At 39.8% G+C, this 25,958-nt stretch overlaps 1 protein-coding gene across 1 annotated transcript in view; it reads left to right on the forward strand.

The window, feature by feature from the left end:
* Positions 1-25,958, forward strand: part of LOC120529580 (E3 ubiquitin-protein ligase HECW1-like) — a 471,213-nt gene that overhangs the window by 328,049 nt on the left and 117,206 nt on the right. The window contains exons 12-14 of the mRNA XM_039753493.1: positions 876-1,026; positions 23,807-23,925; positions 24,021-24,142. Of these exons, the coding sequence (XP_039609427.1) occupies positions 876-1,026; positions 23,807-23,925; positions 24,021-24,142 (392 nt within the window). The remainder of the gene's footprint in view (positions 1-875; positions 1,027-23,806; positions 23,926-24,020; positions 24,143-25,958) is intronic.

Raw genomic sequence — 25,958 nt, forward strand, 5'->3', positions numbered from 1 at the left:
TCCAAAGACATTCAGGTTAGGTGCATTGACGATCCTAAATTATCCCTAGTGTGTGTTTGGTGTGTGTGTTTGTGCCCCCTGCGGTGGACTGGTGCCCTGCCCGAGGTTTGTTTCCTGCCTTGCTCCCTGTGTTGGCTGGGATAGGCTCCAGCAGACCCTCGTAACACTAGAGTTAGGATATAGCGGGTTGGTTAATGGATGGATGGATAGTTTCTAGGGAAAACATACCTCTGTGGTTACATGGTCTTATGGAATAGCTTAAAACAATATTCAGCAGGCCACGTAGACAATGTATAGAAATTATACAAAGTACTGCTAAGTTCACTAAGGATCATAATTCTAGTTACTTCATAAAATGGTGTGATGATGTTGATACTGATTCCTTTAGCTTCCACCCATTGTTATGCAGGAGATGTAAAGCAGAACTTGTACGCAGTGAGACAAGAAGATATCGATAATAGAAAGACCATAGAAAACAGTTAATAACAACCTTTAGTGGTGATACACAAGATAATAACGTAGACAGGTATTTGACAGTTTTTTATCATTGATGATCAACCATGCCAGCACCTCTATTGAGAGAACACTAAAGAATGTTTAGCCTCGATACAAATGCTTGGACAATGAAGCATCCCTCACACTGTTAGGCAGACCATGTCAGAGTATGAAGGTAATATATCCAGATTATTTGCCTCCAATGGCAAATTTTTTGCAGGCTTTATATCTTGATCCTTTCCTGCTTTATTTATGCAGTTTAGTTTTAATGTAGAAAACAGTAAGGCTTTTTCTTTCTTCTGTAATAAAGAAACAATTACAAATGAATAAAATAATGTGCCTTCTTACTGATATGTTTGTCTTTGCAATATCTATTTAAGATTGGGAAGCCAGGATTGACAGCCATGGCAGGGTGTTTTATGTGGATCATATCAACAGGACGACCACATGGCAAAGACCTACAACAGCAGCAACTCCAGATGGTATGCGCCGGTCTGGGTCAGTCCAGCAAATGGAGCAATTAAATCGAAGGTATGTTTTCTTAGTCTTATGTACTTTTAAGGCTAAAGAACAGCAGTGCATATTCGGAGATGCCATATTTTAATATTACTGGTATGCACGTTTTCCAAAACTGTAAGGCACACTATTCACCTACAGGTCATTACTGGGTGTAACATTTTACTATATGGTTTTATTAATGACTAGCAAAATACCCGCGCTTTGCAGCGGAGAAGTAGTGTGTTAAAGAAGTTATGAAAAAGAAAAGGAAACATTTTAAAAATAACGTAACATGATTGTCAATGTAATTGTTTTGTGACTGTTATGAGTGTTGCTGTCATCAAGGATTTGATTATCATTATTTCTTTCAATCAGGTTCGTATTTGGAGGATGTGTTTTGTTCAAGTTATATTCCGTGTTTGTCAACCGTTGTAAAGATAACAGGTTTCTGCGATGTTGCGATGTCCACGGCTTTATTTAATGTTAGCTCAGACCCGGCACTTAAACGTTTCTCTCGCACTTTTGCTGAGTTTGTGCCAAACACTATTCTATCCCTGACCATCTCATTTTCGTTTGCATAAGCACAGTCCTTCACCAGCAATTTTAACTCCGTTACAAAGGGATGAAAAGTCTCGTTTATACCCTGCGTCCTCTCATTAAACTTGTATCTCACGAATATCGTATTCGTCTTAGGCATGACAAACACCAGCAGCAGCGTGTCTATGAACCTAATTTAAAGTTAAGCTTTACACCTTGCTTTCCTATTCGTTTGCATAAGCACAGTCCTTCACCAGCAATTTTAACTCTGTTACAGCAATTTTAACTCCGTTACAAAGTGATCAAAAGTCTCGTTTATACCCTGCGTTTTCTCTTTAAACTTGTATCTCGCGAATATCGTATTCGTCTTAGGCATGACAAACACCAGCAGCAGCGTGTCTATGAACCTAATTTAAACTTAAGGTTTACACTGGGCTTTGTTTCCGCAGTAGCTGCACTTATGAATATGCTTGTATGCGTCACTCGCTTTATATTCTTTTGCTGCCTTCTCAATTGTGTAATGCGTTTTTTGTTCAGTGCTCTTTGGAGCTCTTCCTTGTTCTCTGCGTACTGCGTTCACAGTCATTTCACGTGAACCGCTCGGAGTACATGCATCGAAGGTTGTCAGCTGTGCTATCTCGTGCGATCTTGCCATGTCCGCGGCTTTATTTAATGTTAGCTAAGACCCGGCACTTAAAAGTTTCTCTCTCACTTTCGCTGTGTTTGTGCCAAACACTAGTCTATCCCTGACTATTTCATCTTTGTTTGCATAAGCACAGTCCTTCACCAATGAATATTTAGCAGCAGAGTGTCTATTGGATTGCTGCCATTTTTGTTCAGTGCTCTTTGGAGCTCATCCTTGTTCTCAGCGTATGGCGTTCACAGTCAGTTCACGTGAGCTGCTTGGAGTAAATGCATTGATGGTTCTCAACTGTGCTTGTGCTATCCCGTGCGATCTTGCCATGTCCACGGCTTTATTTAATGTTAGCTAAGACCCAGCATTTAAAAGTTTCTCTCGCACTTTCGCTGAGTTTGTGCCAAACACTAGTCTATCCCTGACTATCCCATCTTCGTTTGCATAAGCACAGTCCTTCACCCGTGAATATTTAGTGGCAGCGTGTCTATTGGATTGCTGCCGACAGACGGCCTTATTTGGGCAGGCACTCAATTACATGGGAGGCGTGAACATGAGGGACGCAACTCCGACTTACACGGTGACCGAGCTGCAGGCTATGGCCGTATATATGTACATAAGTAGGTTCCAGTTATGACCGTAAGCTGTAAGGAATGAGCCTGCCAGATTTCAGCCTTCTACCTACATGGGAAGTTGGAGAATTAGTGATGAGTCAGTAAGTCAGTGAGTCAGTCAGTCAGTGAGGGCTTTGCCTTTTATTAGTATAGATGTTTAGGTCTCAAAACTGTAATGACCATATGGATTAAAATGGACTACACAGTATTTATTACTGCACTTGGTTATCTCCCTCTTATGCAGTGAGAAAAAAAAATCCTGCTAATCCACACTAAGTCTTAATATCTTACAATGCACTGATGTTGAACTGACTATTGTGCACAGAAGCATAAAAAGTGCTAGGTAATATGCCAGTGTTGTGTTTCCTATTGAAAAGAACACATTATCACAGGCAGTTTGCAGAGCGGATTTCATTCCCTAAGTGAGCAGAAGGAAACATCCAAAGTATATCATTTTATTGAAGTGGTGCATCTAATTTAGATGAAAACCCTTCATCTCACAATTTCTGGATTATGCTGGTCACTTTACATTATGACCAGACATACAGAGTATATTAAGATTCTTATTAATCAGTATAAACAGGAATAGCATTTCAGCACACTATTCATTTGTAACTTTCAATAAGTTACAGAAGACAATCTATGGCTATCTCTGTACAATACAATAACAAAAAAATAATTGCTTTAATTTGGATTAAAAAATGACACAGTGCCATTCCATTACATAAAGTGCTGCTAAAGAGACAGACAAAGAGGGTGGCCAGGTGTTTAAGGGATTAAGACTAAAACTGTAAGGTTTCAGGGTCGATACTCAGTTTTGCAACCTTGAACAAGTCATTTGACAAATGCAAGTTTAGGCTTTATATTTGTAAAGTGTTTCTGTATAGTGTTTGCCATGGAAAGGTTCCATAGAAATACAATTTTCTTCATATACCCTTGTAATATGATAAAAATCAATATAGAATCAATACAACATTGACTAGCTCATTTAAACCAAGTAAAAGTGCTGGAGTAAATAAGGGCGCTCTTACAGTATGCATATATTCACACAGTGTCAATTTAGAGTTACCAGTTAATCTTTAGTTTTTTGAATGTAAGAAAATTTGCCATTAAGCTGCCTTTCAATGAATATAAAAAATAATTAGTAAATTTTCAAAGTATATATTTTTCTTTCTTCATCCATTCTTCATGAAACTTGTTTAATTCAGGATCATGAACCTATCCTGGGAACAAAAGGCACAAGGCAGGAAAACAGTATATTAGTCCTTTGCAGGAAACCAATTTACCAGACCAATTCACCTTCACCAGTTACCCAAGCATCCACATTTTTGGATGTGGGAGGAAAACCAGAATACTAAGGAAGAATCCAAGCAGACAGAGAGAATGTACAAAGCACACACAGACAGTTTCTGGGATGGGATTTAAAAGGGACTATAAATCTGTGTGACAAAAGCAATGACCATTGCACCAGCACATAGCCTAATTTTTGTTTGTATAAATTGTAATGGGCAGCATTCTGGAACAGTCTGCCTCTCAGATCAGGCATCCTGAATATAATGCCTGGTTGTTGTCTTTGTGGAATCTGCATATTTTTTTGATGTATGCATGGGTTTTCTGTTGGATTCTTGAAGTTTCCAAAAATACATGCAGTTTGAGTGAAATTGCTACTAAGAATTAGCCTCAGTGAGAGTGATGATCCATGTATACCCTATGATGGAATAATACTTTGCCCTATTTTGTTTTCTGCTTTGTGTTTGGTGCTGCCAAGGGAAGGCTCTAGTTCCTCTAAACCTAAATAAATTGAGAATTTACTTATTATATTTAGTATAAATTCATATTAAGATTTATATAGAGAATCTGGAGGAAAGTAAAACAGCATGTTGAAAGATTGGGAAGATACGGCATATATCAAAAAGAAAAGAGTGGCGTATGCTTCGTTTTTGTTTTTCTGTTTTATTTGATGGATAATGTCCCACTGAGGTTTCGTCTGCAATTAGCTGTGTCTAACATTGGTTTTAGGACTATGGTGCACAAGTTGTAAGGCTATAGGTTCAGTTGCTCTAATTCACCTTGTTGCAACAAAAAACTGGAATTCTTACTTATACTTGCCACTCTGTTAGTTATTTAAATAAATTAATCATCAAGAAATGAGCAACACACACACACTATATAAAAGAACAAAAACAACAGTACAGTATTTAAACAGCACACAAGTTTTTAAAAGTAGGTTTTCCTTTCCTTTCCTTTTGTAAATGCACTTCTTTGCCTACACAGTGTTGTCTTAATGTAGTTAGTGTATGACGAGCAAGACCTGTGAATTTCCAAGGAATCAAAAATAGGCAGTCCTCTTATTTGATACTGAACAAGTGTATGATTAGGACCGGGAAATCGCATCTACTGCATATATATTGTGACAGATAGGGGTCGCTATCGCTCCCTTGAACCCTTGTCCAAGACATCAGACACCAGGTAAAAGTCCAATAATCTTCTTTATTTGGACAAATACAGTGCACAAGCACCCTCCTCTCCACAGTACTTATTAAATTCACACAAATACACAATGATGTATAAGGCTTACTTTCTCATTTGCCATACCTACCAGCCGGGAGCCAATGAGCACACCCGCTGTCGGCACGTCCTCTGACGGGTCTCGCAAGGTTACCTGGGATTTGGAGTTCTTTGTGTCCAAGGACCGGGTTGCCTGGCGGACTGTGGTCTGTCTTTATTAATTTATCGACAGACTGATCAGCCAATTCCAGGCCCTCCTTACCTTCTTGCAGGGTGAGCGGTGCTTCGTTCGCCTCCCCCTTTCCCTTCAGAATGTCCGAGTCCGTCTTCTTGCGGGCAAAGGTAGAAACAACGGGATGCAGGCCTTCTCCTTCCCACAATGCAACGAATTGGATAACGTGTCCCTTGCCAGCACCCAACATGCGGAAGTCCCTTGTTTTCCCCACCAGCTCGACTGAGAGCACACTGCCGTCTTCGGAAGAGTTGTTTGCCTCCCGCAGAGCCTCCGGATGACGTTCTCTGAGGTATGTGCACGGTACTAAATGAGATATTTTAAAAATGTTTTCGTCATACACGCCAGCACATACCTCGGTGTTTTTATCTTCCTCCGGAGGCTTCTCCCGTGCTGCGCAGCCGCTCTGTAATCCCTCCCGGATTTTGGCCATGGTGAGTGGAACTTCACCACTGGTGCAGTTGCTTGGCTTCAGCTTCTTCTTTCCCATGACGGATGGGAAGCTCGTGGGTCCTGGCATTGTTGCTGAATGTCTGTACGTCATCTTCTCGGGGTTCTCTGCCCACAGAATTTTTTTTAACATGTCCTCTGCCAAAAGGACGGCCAGAGAATCCTGCCGACTATGCAACTGTGACAGATAGGGGGCGCTAACGCTCCCTTGAACCCTTGTCCAAGACGTCAGACACCAGGTAAAAGTCCAATAATTTTCATTATTTGGACAAATGCAGTGCACAAGCACCCTCCACTCCACCACTCCCAGACGCGTTGCCACCCTTCCACCCAGCTCAGCTCGTCGTCTGGAGTTCCCAGAGTGCTTTTATATTCCCTGACCCGGAAGTGTTCCCAATTCCCAGTCCATGTGATTCCTTATCACTTCTGGGTCAGATAAAAAGTCTTCTTCTTCACCCCGGAAACACGTCACTTTTGCTGTCGCTTTGCCTATGACGCACTTCCGGGTTATAGGGCACATGTGACTCTCTGGGCCTCCCTGCAGCATCCTCTGTTGGCCTCTGGGGTATCCAGCAGGTTTGTAGGGGAAAACTCCATAAACCATGATTCCCTGCTGGTATACAGGGTACCTCCAAGCTGCAGGGAGAGCTCCATCTGGCGGCCTGGGGATATTGGCCGGGATGACAAGCCGGCTATAGACCACTATATATATATATATATATATATTTTATATATATATATATATATATTTATATATGCTGCCTAAAGGAAACAAGAGAAGAATTCGTAAGTTTTCCCCTATACTTCTTACGAGCCATAGAAATGGCCTTGGCCTGTGCTAGCTCATCAGGTACCAGTAATTGCTTATAAAACCCCTCAATAACTAACCGATAATGTTCCCTTAATATCTCCAATACACCTTGTAACCACAGGTCTGTATTCACCCTAATTTTGAAAGTGGTTCCCGAGTTAGGAGAAGACGGTTAAATAAACATAGTAAGCCTTTCCACTTGCTTGGCCATACCTTTTGGTGGATTCTATATATATATATATATATATATATATATATATATATATATATATATATATATATATATATATAAAGTATTCACAGCAGTATTCACAGCACATCACTTTTTCCAAATTTTGTTATGTTACAGCCTTATTCCAAAATGGATTAAATTCATTTTTTTCCTCAGAATTCTACACACAACACCCCATAATGACAATGTGAAAAAAGTTTACTTAAGTTTACTTACTTTGTTGTACATAAGTATTCACAGCCTTTGCTCAATACTCTGTCGATGCACCTTTGGCAGCAATTACAGCCTCAAATCTTTTTGAAAGCTGATGCCACAAGCTTGGCACACCTATCCTTGGCCAGTTTCGCCCATTCCTCTTTGCAGCACCTCTCAAGCTGCATCAGGTTGGATGGGAAGCGTAGGTTCACAGCCATTTTAAGATCTCTCCAGAGATGTTCAATTGGATTCAAGTCTGGGCTTTGGCTGGGCCACTCAAGGACATTTACAGAGTTGTCCTGAAGCCACCCCTTTGATATCTTGGCCGTGAGCTTAGGGTTGTTGTCCTGCTGAAAGAACCGTCGTCAAGTTCAAGAGCACTCTGGAGCAGGTTTTCATCCATGATGTCTCTGTACATTGCTGCAGTCATCTTTTCCTTTATCCTGACTAGTCTCCCAGTTTCTGCCGCTGAAAAACATCCCCACAGCATGATTCTGCCACCACCATGTTTCACCGTAGGGATGGTATTAACTTGGTGATGAGCAGTGCCTGGTTTTCTCCAAACATGACGCCTGGCATTCACACCAAAGAGTTCAATCTTTGTCTCTTGCGCTGGGCTGTTCACAGACTTTTTTGTTATGAACACAGGTCCCCGCCTTGCACCAGGCGGAGCATCCTGCCGGCTTAGCCACTGCGAATGCTGGCCCGGACACACACAGACGGACAACATATTTTCAACCCACACACTATTTATTTACACTATTTACAACTATAAATACGTGCACTCACAACCCCAGTGCCTTCAGCACCGATTTCCCCAAGTCCAGGCCACACAGTCCTGTGCCTCTTTTCTCCTGGCCGCCTCCAGTCCTTCCTCTCGCTCAGTCCTCTTCCACCCGACTTCCGCCTCTGACTGAAGGGAGGCGGCCCCTTATATAATGCTCCCGGATGAGCCCCAGGTGTTCCCGGCATTCCCTCCTTAGCCACGCCCCAGCGTGGCGGAAGTGTCGGCTGTCCCCCTGGCAGCTCTCCGGGCGCCACATAAAGTCTTCCCCCCAGCACTTCCTGGTGTGGCGGAAGTGCTGGGCTCCAGGGACAATTAGGCACTGGGGCGCCGCCTGGCGGTGGCCACGGGTCCCTACAGGGCTGGGCTTCCAAGCCCTCCACCCGTGGTCCCCAACAGAACCAGGACGGACGCCCCCTCACGGTCTGGAGCCCCGCCGGGGACCACAAAATATATATATATATATATATATATATATATATATATATATATATATATATATATATATATAATGGTCACAACCAAAAGTTGGATAGCCAAAATGGCAAAGCCAAAAACACTAACCAAAATTAAACTGCATTCAAAAAGTCAGAACCCTTAAACAAAAAAAGAAACTTGTTTGTTAGTCTTTATAAGAAATTATCCAGAAGCTTGAATGCAAATGACTAAGTTTTATATGCACTGACATCAAGCTCTGCATTTCCATAAGCCACATGGTAGCAACTGAGATACTGTTGCCAATGAAAAGCACAAAATAGTGACACCAGTGGTGAAACTACAGAAACAAAATGGTTGCAGAAATATAAACAAAATGATGTTATTACATCGTAATAACTCAAAACAAAATATGCTTAAAATAATAATGTGGCACAGAGGAACTTAATTAATAACACTTGTGTGAGGTAATGACAGGTCAAACGATTAGATAAATGTTGGGGCGTCAACCCAGCTTTCCCAATTTACTTGCAAAAATGAAAAATAAACTTTGTTTATGCAAGTACAAACAAAAATGTCTCCCTCTCTAACAAACAAGGGCACTGCCCATCAATGGTTCTTCAAGTGCTTTTCTTTGGTTTTCTGGAGCTGCATCTCATTCGCTGTCTAGTCAATAAGTGACACCTCCTTTCAAGCAGCTTGGCCAGTGGTTCCCAAACTCGGTCCTGGGGACCCACTGTGGCTGCAGGTTTTTGTTCCAACCAACTTCCGTTTTTCACTGGACTCTTAGCCTAATTAAGTGAGTCATTATTTCCCAGTTTCTGTGTTTTGGAGTCAATGTAAAAATGTAATAAGCAGTTATGTGGGGAATATATTTTTTTTAGTCAGTATTTCCAACCTAATTTTCAGTCTGCTTTTCTAGGTGTTCTGGTTATTTAATTAATTATTTACTAATTAGCGGGGCTGACACTGAAGTCGTTGCTGCTTTTATCATCCTGGGTGTCTGCTATGCTGGTTGTTAATTGTCACTATTAGGTATAAATGAAGGGAGCAAACTACACAGGAAAAGCGGAAAATAATAGGAAAACAGCAAAAGAGAGTTAAGCATTTATAGCTTTAGAAAAAAATAGAAATATTTCTAAATGTCTTATAAATGTAAAAAACACACTGTTGTGTTTTTCTGAATGTAGAATAAGAGAAGAGTAAAAAAGACCAGCTAATTAAATGAGATCAGTTGTTATTGATTATTATCACTGATTGTGAATCTGATTGGAACAAAAACTTGCAGCCACCGTGAGTCCCCAGGACTGAGTTTGGGAACCACTGAGCTGTGCTATTAAGGTCCTGTGAGCAGAAGGGAGAAGTAAACAACCCTCACTGGTGATTTCTCCGCACTGTAGAGGAAAAGAAAGACTACACAGTTAGTGGCAGTGTCCCTCTCTCAGGTCACGGTGGTGGTGTTACATACTTGGGAGAAACCCAGATGGTGACACACTACTGTTGTCGTTTGATTCTAGTAAGTAGGCTGTTTCATTGCCTGAGGTTACCACCTGTGGAAACAAAGTCCCTAACTACTGCTTTTACTACAACCAAATTCAGCTACATCAGGGCCTTCTAAACAATATTCTCATAAAATGCAGGAACCACACATAAACAATTAATGGGTGCATAGATGGAAACAGCAATTACTTTCATGGCATCTTGACTTGCCACTAGATTCCTGAAAACATCACACAATTTTCAAATTTGATGTCAATATTTTGTTACTTTCATTTGAAACAAAGTTTTAGAAAACGTTTGTGTGATATGAAATGTTCCTTTTAGGTGCTTTATTGCTCCAGTTAAGAAAAAAAATGATACAGTGTACATTTTACATACCCTCACCTCAGTTCTTGTCTTTTTGCATTACTCATTAACACATCAGGACCAACACCACGAAGAATATCCTATTGCAATTGGATGGCTTAGAATTGTTTGTAAATCTTTTATCTGCTGTCATAAACCTTTCCAAATTAGATCCATGCCCCGATTCTCACTGTCTAACCCCTTCAGTAACAATTTCATCAACAGTCCCTGTCTTGCGTTATAAATTTAAATTATACTTCCACCCAGAGGCTACATAACAAAATGGCATCTGTTACATTCTACACTGCAGTTTAGTGCTGAATGCCCTGCATCCTCAGTTACACTTTTTATTCTCTGAGTTAATTCATTTCTTGTCCAGAGGCTCATACTGGGAGAGCACACTGTGAGGGGAAATGCTTTCCCTGTCTCTTCAATGCATGGAGACTACAAGAGTAAATATTTATTTTTTAGAAATTCAAACAGAAAATGTACAATCTAGACTTTTACTAGAATTCAAATTCTTACTCACTATTAAGAAATACAAAATGCCATTTGGAATTGACACTTTTGATTAAGAACTTTAAAAAGATTTTTATATTACATTTTATTGCAGTTTTCCTTGGTTTTTTCAACTGTCACATGGTATGTTTCTGTAGAAGAATGATATTCAAATTATACAATAAAGTACATTTTTAGAAACTTAGAACTGTGGGACAGGTTTAAGAACTTTTTATGTACAATGATGTACAAATGAATCTCTAAAATAAGGAGCAGTAGGAAATTAAAGAAAACTCCACAGTTGATAGTTCCACATAACACGGAAAGAGGTTTGGGGGCAGCCACCTGTATACTTGAATTTGGCTGCCAAAATAAGTGAAAGATGTGGTTCAGTGTTACAGATTTCAGTCCAGAACAAGAACAAAGCAAACAGGCAAAGACATCGGTTGTATAGAGGGAAACGGGAAATGATGTCATCAGAAAGGAACCAGAAGTGACGTCCTCAGGCCCGGAACCTGAAGTGATGTCCTCGGGTGCCAGAACTGGTAGTGACGTTCTCGGGTCCAGCCAGAAGTGACATCATCAAACCCAAGCAGTATTTACTGTGATCGGTCTATCGGTGGAAAAGTGCAAGGATTAGTGCACTCTGCCATCCGTTGGTTTGGCAAGGAATTACTGTCTTTTGAGCCTTTTAGCTGCCTCCCATGCGCACGTGTGTGACAGGAGCTAAAAAAGAAGGTGAAATGGATAAAGCATATTAAGTAAGCTTAAAGGAAGTTAGACAACAATACTGTAGAAAAATTGAAAGAGATCCCAAAGAAATGCTTTTACTATTGTACTAGTAAAATGATGGTGAGGTGCACAAGATACAGTAACACCAAACTAATGAAAATATTCAAACAGTGAAATAGTAAATGTTCTAGACTTACTAGTGTAATCTGTGAAAATGTCACTAACTTCCCTGCAGTAACATGTACTACTAAGAATGAAGTTTGTGATTTGGAAATTGTAGAGAAAGGGAAAGAGGAGTACTGCTTAGATTAAATAGGTTGAAACTTAGCACATCCCTGAGACAAAATACCACTTATTCAGGAGTGCTTACGTAGGTTAGTGAGTATGTATATATAAACCTGTGATGCATATTTTTTTGAAAATTATTGCACATTTGGAAAATTTTAAGGACTGGAAGCTAGGAAATGTTTTGTTGTTATATAAAAAGGATGATGGGACTAAATGCAAGTAACTATAGGCCAGTAAAGTTTGACAGGCATTACTGGTAAATTAGTGAAAGGAATTATTAAGAAAACGATTAAACATCAAATGTCAAGAAAAATATTATGTTTAAATACACAACGGGAAGTTTGAAACATACAGGCCTAGAGTTAGGCTACATAACACAGTGTGTGGATTGCAAGTCAAGATTAAGCTATATAATGCACTACTGAGGTTTGATCTGGAGTACTGTGTGCAGTTTTAGGCTACAAAATACAAAAAAGACATTTCAGCACTAGTCAACGTCCAAGGAAGGCAGCTAGGGTGATTCCAGGATTGTGAAGTGTGAGCTATGAGTAAAAATGAAGGAAGTTGAACTTTTTCAGTTTAAAGAAACAAGAATTTAGAAATGACATAATTATAGTGTTTGATATTTTGAAGGGAATTAATATAGTGCGTCACAGCTGTTACTTTAAAATGAATTCTTCACCAAGAACACAGGGACTCACTTGGAAACTTGTTAAAAGCAAAAAAAGTTTTCTTCACACAAAGAACCATGGACACATGGAAAACATTAACAAGTAGTCTGGTAAAGAGGAGGACATTAGGGACTTTCAAATCTTGGCTTGGATCTCGGATCAGACTGTTCTAATATTTTCATTCTACAGTTTCCTTTGTTTAATATTAATTGTTAAAAAGGGTTAATTTATAAAATTAGACAAATATAACAAAATTTATGTCATTAATGTGCAGATTTTGTATGTAATTAATTCTTTCATTTTAGCTAATAGTCAAATTGCATGTCTAGTCCAGTGTTTCCCAAACTCGGTGCTGGGGGCACACTGTGGCTGCAGGTTTTGTTCCAACCAGCTTCTGTTTTTAATTGGACTCCTGGGCTAATTAAATGTGTTATTTCTCAAGTTCTGTGTTTTGGGAACAAAATACAAATTAGAAAACTAAGTTTGGTTATATATACAGTATATATATATATATATATATATATATATATACAGTATATTGTCGCAGTTGGGGGCACTAGCACTTCCTTGAACTTTTATTATAATAATGTGCACTAAGCACCCTCCACTTCACACTATTCATAAACAAACACAATCAATAAACCAATAAATCAATCCTCCACTCCCAGACGCGTTGCCCTCCTACCACGCAGCTCAGCTCACCGTCTAGGAGCTCCCACAATCCTTTTATAGCTCCTGACCCGGAAGTGTTTCTCATCCTTCAGTCCATAATTCCCTATCACTTCCGGGTCAGATAAAATTTCTTTTTTCGCCCCGGAAGTACATCATCCCTTTCACTCATGTGACTTGGAAGCCTTCCAGGGTATAGGGCAAAAAGAAGTCTTCGGTCCTTCCTGCAGCTCCCTCTTGCGGCCCCTGTGGTATCCAGCAGGGCTGAGGATAAAAACTACAAAGTCCATGACTCCCTGCTGGTCTTCGGGGCACCTCCATACTGCAGGGAGGGCTCCATCTGGAGGCTTGGGGGACTTGGCCAAGATAAACTGCCGGGCACAGTCCACAATACTTCCCCCCAGCGAAAAATTATGATTTTGAGCGTCCAGCCCCACGAGGGACATCTTCCTCCAGGAGGATCCGTAAGTCGGGCCTTGGTTATGTTATCTAGCCTCCCTGGAGAACCTTGGGGGAACGTTATAACGGGCATCCCTCTGATCCCCTGTCCTCCAAGGACAGCATCGCCACACATGGCTCCTCCGACGACAGCTATAGCAGATCTGCTGTCCTCCTGGTCGCCCATCTCCGTGACACTGGAAGCACCTCCGTACTCCTGGCTCAATCCATCTCTCCACTGGGACGGGATTATTGGCCGCTCTTACATTTTCCAATCCCTTATCCAACTTGTCAGGAGACCCCCGTTTTATTTTAGGGATCTCCTTTTTATTCTTCGGCTTTTCTATAGTTTGAGTCTCTCTATGGGAGAGAGAGACCCCATTCACTGTTTTCATGCCCTTTAATTTATTTATAGCTGGAGGTGGCATCTTAGCACTGCATCGTCGCAAGAGACAGCACTTTTCAGCTGTTCCGTTCCAATCGGCACTTCCTCCCCTCCTTCGGTCATCACATAACATTCCCTTGTTGGGTTTGCAGTGACTTGGCACCCGCTACTTATTAGCCGCGGAGCCAGTTCGCACTGCGTCCCTTTATACTGTACGGTACCGGTCCCATTCACCTGTACAACCGCATCAATCATGACGGGAGCCTCTCGACCAAAACGCTGTAGATAATCTTGTATCCTTTTCAGCGCGCTTCGGCCGTCGCTCCCAACTCTTCCACCTGTTTCTTGACGTCCGCCAATGTCTGTAAAAAAGCATATACGGGCTCGAGCAGTTTCTCGAGATCCCGCAGTCCCACAATGTCATTTATTTCGGCCAAAGGCAGGCTACTATCATTATTCACCTTACCTTTCGGCCAGGAGCCAGTCAGCATGTCCGCTCCTGGCACGTGCTCGGCTGGGTCTTGCAAAGGCTCTTGGAAATTGGAGTTTCTTATTTTAGAGGGCCAGGGTGGCGCCACATGCCGACTGTGATCCGCCTTTTCTATTTTATCAGTGGACCGATCAATCACATCCCGTCCCTCTTTACCTTCCAGTATAACTGGCGCTGCTTCGCCTGCTTCCCCCTTCCCCTTCAGGGAGCTCGATTCCATCGGGGAAATACTGACCTCACCTCTGAACTGTTGTCGGCCTTCTCCTTCCCATAATCCGTTTGGGGAAATCACGTGCCCACTTTCGGCGAATGGAAGGTTATCCTCCTAGTCATATGATCGACTGTAGCCCTTTAGAAGTTCCCAGCCTGCTCCGAGATAGGTCACATTATTCTCTTCGTCGAATAGGATTCCCCGTTTTTGACTCCTAGATGGGCTAGCCTCTTCGTCATAGCGGCCATCTTGCCTGGGTGGGAAGTACTTCTCTGACTCGTTGTCGGAAACGAAAAGACAGGCTTCTGAAAAATAGGAATAATAACTTCCTGGCGCATCGGGCGTTTTTCCGGCACATACCTCTATATTTAAAGGACGTTTTCCCAGTCCACTTACGCAGTCCAGCGTGTCCGATGTCTGCCGGCCTTCCTGCTGCCGTAACGAACGGGCCCTTTCAGCTTCAGTCATTGCCCGGTCTTCTTCACTTCCCGTCAGGTAGGTCCACGTACTTGCGGCATCATCTAGGGCCTGTTTCCTTGGGCCTCATTCTTCCTCCCAGATTTTTTCCCCATGGCGTACTGATGTTGAAGGAGGTCTCTTGTTGCAGCACTCCCTGTAGAGGGTAGTGTTTCTAACTTCGGACGTTCGAGCAGGACCTTCTTAGGGTCGTCTCCATACACAATATTTTTAATTTCAGGTCCTCTGCCAACAGACGGCCAGAGAATCCTGCCGACTATGCCAGTGTCGCAGTTGGGGGCACTAGCGCTCCCTTGGACCCTCAGGTACCACGCCAAACACCTGGTAAAAGTGCTACAATTATTCTTTTTATTATAATAATGTGCACTAAGCACCCTCCACTCCATACTATTCATAAACAAACACAATCAATAAATCGATCCTCCACTCCCAGACGCGTGGCCCTCCTACCACCCAGCTCAGCTCGCCGTCTAGGAGCTCCCACAATCCTTTTATTTTAATCCTTTAGTTCCTGACCTTTTTTCACCCTGGAAGTACATCATCCCTTCCGCTCATGTGACTTGGAAGACTTCCGGGGCATAGGGCAAAAAGAAGTCTTCGGTCCTCCCTGCAGCTCCCTCTTGCGGCCCCTGTGGTATCCAGCAGGTCTGAGGATAAAAACTACAAAGTCCATGACTCCCTGCTGTTCTTCAGGGCACCTCCATACTGCAGGGAGGGCTCCATCTGGCAGCTTGGGGGACTTGGCCGGGATAAACTGCCGGGCACAGTCCACAATATATATATTAAAATGTACCAAGCAGTTATATGGGAATAATGTATTTTTTTCTTTTTAACAATATTTTCATCTTGATTTTCATTCTACTTTTCTAGGTGTTCTAATTGTTTAATTAATCCATTATTTACTAATTAGTGGGTCTGACGCTAAAGTAGCAGCCTTTTACTATTCAATGTTGTTTGCCTGGGTGTCTGCTCTGCTCGTTTTTAATTGTCATTATTAAGATACAACGAACGGGGAAAAACTGCACAGCGAAAGGGCAAAATATAATGAAATTAACAAAAGAGAGTTAACCATTTAAATCTATAGCAAAAGCAGAAATATTTCTAAATGTCTTATAAATGTACAAATCATGCTGCTGTGCTTTTCTGAATGTAGAATAAAAGAAAAATAATAACAGCTAATTAAATGAGATCAGTGTTATCAGGTGTTGTCACTGATTAGGAATCTGGTTGGAACAAAATCCTGCAGCCATAGTGTGTCCCCAGGACCAAGGTTTGGGAAACACTGGTCTCATCGATACCCCAGCTAATCCAAAGCAGAATGGTTTATGGTTTTATTTTGCCAAGATGGCAGTGATGTACTATTGCTACATGTACTACTAGTACTAAATCTAGGGAATGAATTCTAGCTTTGGATTTCTGTGTAAGATTCATTAACTCTCTGAACATAATTTTAACTCACTTTAAAATTTTTTTGTTTTTCTGTTGACATGATTGAAATACTTCAGTGTTAGTGTGTATTTAAGTACTTTTTCCATTACTTGCATATACTGTATGTGTTATGTAAGTATATATTGATTAACTCTTATCTACTGTGTTTCCCTGAAAATAAGATCTACTCCAGAAATAAGTCCTAGCATGATTTTCAGGCTGCTCTGTAATATAAACACTACCCCAAAAATAAGCCCTAGTCAAGATTGTCAGCTGAAAAGTAAGGCACCTAAGGCCAGGTTTATACTTCACGTGATGCAATGCGTGTGCCCAAAACATCTATTAAATTCCGAGGACACCTTGCCACAATATCTATGAGAAGGATGTTTAATGATTACATCCATCAGTTTATCCATTCCAGCAGCATCGGCGCAAGATGGAAACAAAATCTCTGGATGGGGCATCGGCTCATCGCAATGTGAACACAAGCACTCACATAAATTAGTGTCATTGTAGCTTCACCAAATCCCCAAACCTTCATGTCTATGGATGGAAAACTGAGCACACTGTGGAAACCCAACCAGAAAAACATGCAAACTCCAGGCAGGGATCACAAGGGACGGGACTCCCTACGAGACAGCAGTGCTACCGCTCTGCCACCGTGCCACCCCATATGTGTAACTATTAAGAGTATTCATTATTTAAACAAAGTTAACGATTTATCTGTAAATGTAACATACATAATTTAATGCATTTTATCATGAAAGTGATATCAAGTATAAATCTAAGAATTCTAAATGTGCAGAGAGCTGGAATATTATAAATGTAATGTGTTCTGTGTGGTGATCTATTGCTGCTTGAAGCTGCTGTCAGGTCAGGAGAAAGCCCCAGAAGTGCGTACCGATTTAACAACTGGGTCAGTTTTAAGATGATGTTTACAACGGTCTTTAATGATAAACTACCAGGTTAAAGTGGACATTTCAAGGTTAAAGCCAAAATTTGCGCTTTAATCACAAAATAGATATTTTCATTATGTCCTTATTTATTTTTCTTTGTGGCTTAAATACACCACTGTACATTATGACAGTATTGTAAAGGTGCAAAAAAAAAAAAAAAGACGGCACAGAAGATGGTATGTGAGAATTTTAACATATATCGTGTCATTACTTTGGGGAATATGCAACGCTTTAATATAAAAGCAACATGAACACATTTGCATGTTGACATCAAAGCATGCACATATATACTGGAGGATCCTAAAAGCGGCTGGAGTAGCAAGTAATTCAGGCTGGAATTCAGGGTTTGAATGTGGAGAGTTATGATGATATTCTGGAAGAAGATGACATAACTATATTTGGATAAATGTGTATTTTTGTAAATGAATAAATATAAGATATCCCCTGAAAATAAGCCCTAGTGCAAAAATTAATATAAGACCCGGTCTAATTTTCGGGGAAACATGGTACTCTTTTTGGTGTGGCATTTATTCATTCTTTCGCTTTTTATTTTATTTGTTTTGTTTTTTTCATTCCATATTTCTTTGACACCTGTTATACCCTCTAAGGTACATTCTTTGTATAAAAATGTGGTATAGAAATAAATGTCATTGTTGTTTTACAAGAGGATTTTGCCTTTACCCACATTGCCATAAAGCAGTACTTATGGAGAGCTTTCCTTCTCTAAATTATCATCTGTCAAGATCAGATTGAGCTATAAGATATATAAAGTATTACATATAAGAAGTAAGAGTATACAATGAGGGGTTTGCACCTTATGAAAAGGACCTAGAAGTCTACACGTAGATACATATGTCTGGCTCTTACTATTTTTCCCACAATGAGTCTTTAGAAAGTTGTTCGAAATAATGATTGAATTTTATTGCTCACTTTTCTTCAAAACAGTATGTGGGAGCTCTTAAACAATTCCATGGTGGTGTTTAATGCAGTTATTGATCTTAGAATCTCTCATCTCAAATCTTCATGCTGTGAATACAAGCTTGATGAAGCACACAGTGTCAGCAAGTCCCCCCAATAGTGGCTTCACTTTATGAGAGAGCTGTTGCTGCAAATTAATCACAATTAAAAAAAAAAGTCATGTCAATTTTACTTTCAGTATTGACGTTGAAAATGTAATTCAAAATAGTGAAATCTTTAAACATTCCTCCACTGCTTATTATTTAATTACTTTTAATTTTATTCCTCATATTATGACTTCAAGTTTAAAAAAAACTAAAAACTAGATTACAGCACTGGGTCCTTTAAAAACAAAGTAGAACAGGTGCCTGTAAACCTCCCATGTAATGAAGAAATAATTGAAATAAATACATCCAAGGAAAAGGAATTTACAAGGATGCATATAGACATGCAGGCAGAAGGTAAAAAGCTACTGGCTACTGGAGCTGAGGTGTTAGCACCACATTCAGATCCACGCTGTCGAAATAAAATTAAGAGAGAACTGCATGATGCATCTCAGTGTACCTACACAAGAAAACTGTAAGCTACCACTTCTGTCCAGCATGCTTTTGTTATTTTACATGTTTATCAATATATCTTTACCACTTTGGGAGTTTCAAATGAAGAAGTGGGTGACCAACCTCAGTGTATGTAGTGAAACCCTCGACTAACAGTATATATATATGCACAATATATATATATACACACACACACACACACACACACACATACATACATACATACATACATATACCCTTTGATGAAAAACATTATTTGTACAAAATCTTAATTTATCTATCCATTCCTAAATAATTAAATGGGAAGGCTATTTCGTATCAGTGCAATATGCTGCTTGTTAAAACGGATGACTGCTGCTCTTACGTGCACATAGTGCTGCGTTGGTATTATGAACTATCGTATCTGTTCAAGTTCTATTTAAATTTTAAATATAAGTCATTTTTATTTAGTCGACAGAAATGTTTGGTAGGAGTGTAAGTTAAATATAGTCGTCATTGCATACATTTTTCTTCACCATAGAAATTTAAAGATTAAATTCAACTTACACTCCTACCAAACATATTTCTGTCGACTAAATAGAACCTATTTTTATCCAAATAGAACTTGAAAAGATATATTTTTTCGAATCTGATTGCGCAATTTAGATCAACTTGACGCGCACGACATCGAGCCTGCAAGCTATTGAGCTGTCTCCTGCCTGCCTGAGTAAGTCACCCTCGCTTCGCTCTTACTTTTTTACCGTTCATTTAATTATGGCTAATCGCGAAAAAATTAGAAAATGGAAGGAGGATTACACTGAGTATGGCTTTACCAAAACAATTATTAATGGCAAATAAAGTATCCATTATTCATAAAGCTTCAATCGGACATCAGTTTTTCTGCGTTAACCTCGTATTTTTCATACTGAATGAATCGGGAAGCACTGATATATGTATTGAAATAGTTTTACTTTCAAATAATGCAAACAGTACGCGGCACGTGTTTCGCCCTAATTCTGGGCTCATCAGGCGTACACACTCACTGCACCCCCTCTCGGTAATCGAACCTCGGACGTCAGCGTTAGAGGCGAAGCCTCTCGTGTTGCGCCACTGCGTGTGGTTCATTTATTTGACAGTATGTAGATCGGGATATATATATGATAACTCCTGTAGCCACAATAAAAGAATGCCTTTATTGAATAGACAAACCAGGGATGAACAAGTTCCTTTCTACTGCAGCCACAGCCGCGACACACATAAAAAACATCAATAATAACTCATAAACTTGCAATATTATTTAGGAAAATTGCAACATCTTACTCACCAAAAATTTGGATTATTTGTAAACAAAATCCATCCTCCTCTCTTTCCTCAAAAACAGGTGAATTACTCTGTCGTACGGATTATCTGTGCGCTTCAGTTCCATCAAAACCTCACTTTCTATCGCTATCGAATCTAATGCTGAAAGGCGAACCCGCCCTATGGTATTTCTGGCATAAGTTTGAATTCGCTTTAGGGCTGAAAATGTCCGCTTGACAGAAGCAGTGTACACGGGAATGCTCACCGCCAAATATACCAATGTGAACAGCTGCCCCATGCTGTCATTCAGATTTTTCTGATGAAGGAATTCAAGGAGATCAGTTCTGTTTTTAGCCGAGACAGATCAAAAAGCGCTCTGTGGCTCTTGTGTTAAACTGGAGAAGGCTGCATGCGTGAAATTTTTCTTGTATTCCCGAAACTTCTGGGGCTCGAAGAGCGTGACAAACATCAGGTTTTCATGGTCTTGAAATCTGGTCTGTGTCTGGCAAATAATATTGTCCAGAATCCTGCCATGGAGTTGGCCGTAGTGCACGTGACGATCTTTCGCTCGGAGCGTTTACGGTGCGTTCAGTGGCCTCGTAGAGTTCCTCATATCAGCTTCTATCCAATCAATGGGTCTGAATACGGTGATGTTGCCGTACGCCTGCTAGAAGGCCCTACTGACACCAACTCAAAATCTGATTGGTTGAAGGATTGTGAAAGCCTCTCTACCTGGCAACAAATGATGGCTGAAATGTGATTGGTTAAATGCTTTAATACGAAACTCCGCCTCCCACGGCTATCGAGCTGCAGTCTATTACAGTATATGGACGAAAATACTTTCCAGTTATGACCATTACGCGTAGAATTTCGAAATGAAACCTGCCCAACTTTTGTAAGTAAGCTGTAAGGAATGAGCCTGCCAAATTTCAGCCTTCTACCTACACGGGAAGTTGGAGAATTAGTGATGAGTGAGTGAGTGGTGAGTGAGTGAGTGAGTGAGTGAGTCCGTCAGTCAGTCAGTCAGTCAGTCAGTCAGTGAGGGCTTTGCCTTTTATTAGTATAGATTTTTATTTAAAATAGGCAGTTGTAGTGAAATACTCAAGTAACTATATACCATCTAATTAAATATAATCACTTTCTCTAATGGAGGAGTGCCTTGACACCTTTTGGGCACGAGATCACCCCCCGTGGGTTGGTGAGTGAAGTGAGGAGGGGGCTGAGCCCCCTAGTAAATTTAAAAAATAACTAACCTGCTCTTGTATTTATATTGTAGCTAAAGGATACTTGGAGTCCCGATGAGACAAAGAGACTTAAAACGAACTGAATTCGTCAATTTTTAAAGTCAAAAATGTACTGGTCCGCATCTTGAGATAACACACTTATTGAAAAACAGCACATCTATGTTGTTTTAAGAAGCAAACCATTACTGACAGAGTCTGCCATTTTAGAAGTAGCCCAACTGTGTGCCTCACTTTGCTAAGTTTATCTTTCTTCGTGGCAGTTGAGCACCCTTCAGGCCCAAGTGAGCAGAATTATCTCATAAAGTCGTTGCCAAGCTCCATTATTGACATTGAACGTTGATGCGCAGGTGCAGACAACTAGACAATAATAACTGCAAAACTCACGCAATTGCTTATATTCTCTCACTATACAGAAGCTTTTTTTTACTTTTCAAATATCCTGTGTGCTGCCATTGGATTATTAAAGCATGCATGTGCTTCAGTGAGAGAAAACATTGTGCAGGCATGTAGCCAGGGCTTGAAGTGGAATATTTTTTATGTTTCAGCTGATGAACACCTGCTGTAAATGGTTGTGGCACCTTCTTTTCGACCGTGCTTATGCAAGACATGCCACAGAAAAGATGGCTTAGTTCTTTCAATAACCTAAGGGTTTTATTAAAAATTGAATGCAGTGTAATCAGTTCAGTTATGATGTATAGCTGTGTGTAGAAGGTACAATGAAACTCTTTTCACTACACTCCCATGTATATGGCTCTGTACGCTTTGTAAAATAACAACACATTATGTAATGGGTTGTCATAACTCCACTCATGACAGCCACTGCAAGCAGGCAAATAAACAAGAAACATATCCTTACCTCAAGTAAATAGGACCAAGAATTTGTGATAAAATAAATAATTCTGCATTTCTTCTGTAATGTATCACAAAGATGCCTCTAAATTATCTTAAATTTAAATATTAGTTACTTCAAAGTGGACATATTTGGTAAATCTTAAGGATTCATCTTTCATCTTTGGACCCCAATACTCGAAAGCACAGGTGCTGAACTCCAGTCCTGGAGGGCTGCAGTGGCTGCAGGATTTCATTCTAACCATCTTCCTCATTAGTGACCAGTTTTGGCAGCTAATTAACTTCTTTTTCCTTAATTTTAATTAACTTGAATCAGGCCCCTATTAGATGTGTCTTTTTTCCTTAATTAGCAGCCAAACAATAATGAGACACAAAGCAAGCTCAACTGTGCCCATCACACAATATCTAAAAATTAAGAAAGGTGAAGGTCTCTGTAAGGTTCATCTCTCAGGTCACCAAAACATTTGGACGGTGTTCTTAGAAAAAACAGAAAAATCAACAGTTTTGGAAATGTCTGTACTGGCAGAATCGGAGCAGCAATAAGCCATGGAATTAAATAACAGCAAGAATTGGCTTCTCATTAAGAGACTGGTTGGAGTTTGAAATCCTAGTTTAGCTGGTCATCTGTTGGCTCATTTCACATCTCATTTCTGTTTGACTGTCATTTATTGAAGAAAGAAATCAATTCAGAGGACTGAATCCTCCAAAACAGGGCTATTAAAATTAAGGAGTGAATTAGCAGTGAAAAATGCTCGCTGATTAGGAAAAGGGTTAGAATGAAAACCTGCAGCCACTGCGGCCCTCCAGGCCTGCAGTTTGACACCCCTGCAAAGCCTCATTGTAAACTTGAGGAACAGACAAGATATTTTTAAAAATTTATAAAAAGAAGTGTCATTTTAGAACACAGTTTCAATTGGCAAATTAATATACATCATGACTGTGAGGATATAACTTTGACTTGAAAAATACCAAACTTGTCCTTTATGTTCCAAAACACAGAGAAGTATAATCCACAATAATAACTGCATGATGTTTATAAAATGCAATAAACGGCAAAAGACTTATAGATAAAGAAGTAGTGAATAATTATGCTGTGCTATTTAAAAGAAGGAATATTGTCTGGAGAAAGGATAGCAAAATCTCCATAGATCTGAAAGATGGTTTATTTTTTTAATTTATGATTTGATGTGCTTTGAATAATGTGGCTGGTAGCTGTTGTTGACTAATATTAAACCCAGTCTGGTATGCAATTAAATGCTTCTGCCATTATAAGCTGATGAAGGCACGTTGTAGGAATTAATGTGAGATCTTTAGCCACAATTTCTTAATCCTTAGAATTTGGTGCAATATAAAGTTTGTTGATATGTTGAATTGAACGTTACATTTAAAATCTTAATGTTATTTTTAGATATCAGAACATTCAGAGGACAATAGCAACAGATAGAACAGAGGATGATAGCGGCAATCGCCGAAGTGAAAGATCAGGAGCAAGTGAAACTGATTCAGATTTTCCTCCTCAGACTGCAGGTAAAATTATTTTATTTTGTTTCCAGCATAAACTATGCAACAAAAAATCAATTTCTTTATCTATAATTACTTTTTTTCCTACTGTGTTTTTTTAGACGTAAGAAGAGAGGGGCCATCATCTCCTATTAACAGTCAAAAGATCACACTGTTGCTGCAGTGCCCAGCCGTCAAGTTCATAACGCATCCTGAGTTTTTCACTGTGCTCCATGCAAACTATGTAAGTAGGTGTACAGTCGCCCAGCAGGAAAATACATTTTTAAAATTTCCAAACTATGATATAGTTACCATATGTTAGGTTATGAGTAGATAACATACAATATACTGTATGTCATGAGATGATTACTCATTATCCAAGGGATCTTACCCAACAAACATTACAGAAATTTGCTTCTGAAATACTTTTTTTCCATTATTTTTCTCAGCCAATTTATCAACATTTATTCACCTCTGAATGTGTAGTTATAGAAACTAACCAGTGCTGAAGGGAGAACAATTTGGCTTTCAGAAAAAAAACATTTTCAGCCTAAGATAGGTCAAGTAAACAAAGCAAAGAAAAATAAAGAAACATTAATGTCTCAAATACAGGGTTGCACATCAAAAAGTAGTGACTTGTGTAGCATTCTGTGGTGATGCACAATAGGGTGTATGGCGTTAGCGATTTTTAAATGAATAAACAGTAAGCTCAGGCTGAGAGGAACATGGGTGTGAGCTGAAGGATGGTGGAGCAGCTCCATGGTGTTAGTGAGTAATGGGCGGGCCAAGCATTCACATGCGGATGTGAGAGACAGCCAGTTGTCTCATTTAGCACATGGGGGTCCATGAATTCAGCACCCCTGAATTAAGGATCAAAAGAAGACTGGGTAGGGAGAGCAAGATAGACAGTGAGAGAAAAACAAAGAAGCCTGATTGCTACACAGTTTTCATTAGAATATTTATTTATTTTATTGTGGATTTTAACTTTCTAGGAGGAACATCTTTTTATTGGATTATTATTCATTTATTTAAAGAGCACAGCACTTTTTACACTTTGGTGTTCTGAACCCTACATGATTGTTTTATAAAATAAAGGCACAAAAGAATTTTTTCACCTACTCTTGACTGTTTGTTGGCTCATCTCAGTAAATGGCTGTCAACAGTCCCGGGTTCAAGAAGGTTAAGGCAGTTGCAGCCAACCCATATTGTGACATTTTGGTGGCAGTGGTGCGATGAGCCAATGGTAGTGGGGAACAAACTGAAAGGAAGGAGAACAATAGGAGGATTGGTGTCTGAACATTACTACGAACCTCCATACCTAAGCCAGAAGGACTTTTTAGAACAAATAAACTTTCAATGGACTATTTATTTATTGCTTCTGTTTCACTGGTTCCTAAATGTTTTTATTCTTCTAATGTCCTGGTTTACAAACAGGAATAAATTGCTTGTTTCATACTAAACACCCATCATTGGTTTCTCCATATCAAAGAAGCTACCATTAACAATTCTGGTGGACATAATTAATTTTTTTAGATGCCCTGGGAAATTTTTTCTTCCTAAATTTTGCATATATGTATGAATATTTTGTGCTAATTCTAGCTTGTACCAAACAGTCTGGAACAAATTCATGAACTCTTTAATTTCTTCAAATTCTTTTTGCCCTTATTTTGCCTTTTGCTATGTTGTGCTTTTTGTGATTTTTTTGTAAGTAAATATCTTTAAAGATTTAGGTTAGGATTAGAGTTTGCTTAGGGGGTTAGCCAAAGCTTGCCAATGTAGTTGAGAGGTCAGACTACCTTGAATTGAGCCTGTTCTGGTCAGGATAGTAAAGACTCTTAACTGCTTTTGTTGTTTATTTTGGAGACTTCATCCCCCTTTCACTATATTTGTGACTCCTAATCACACACATATATATATATATATATATATATATATATATATATAAATATATATATTTATATATATATATATATTGTAATAAGTGGAGACCAGAGGCGTGGAAAGGTTTGGGGCAGCCACCCGTTTAATTCGGTTTCCTGACTGCAAAAGTCTTTGAGGCA

The sequence above is a fragment of the Polypterus senegalus genome, chromosome 5 (genome assembly GCF_016835505.1).
Source record: "Polypterus senegalus isolate Bchr_013 chromosome 5, ASM1683550v1, whole genome shotgun sequence".
In the NCBI taxonomy this organism is placed as follows: Eukaryota; Metazoa; Chordata; class Cladistia; order Polypteriformes; family Polypteridae; genus Polypterus; species Polypterus senegalus.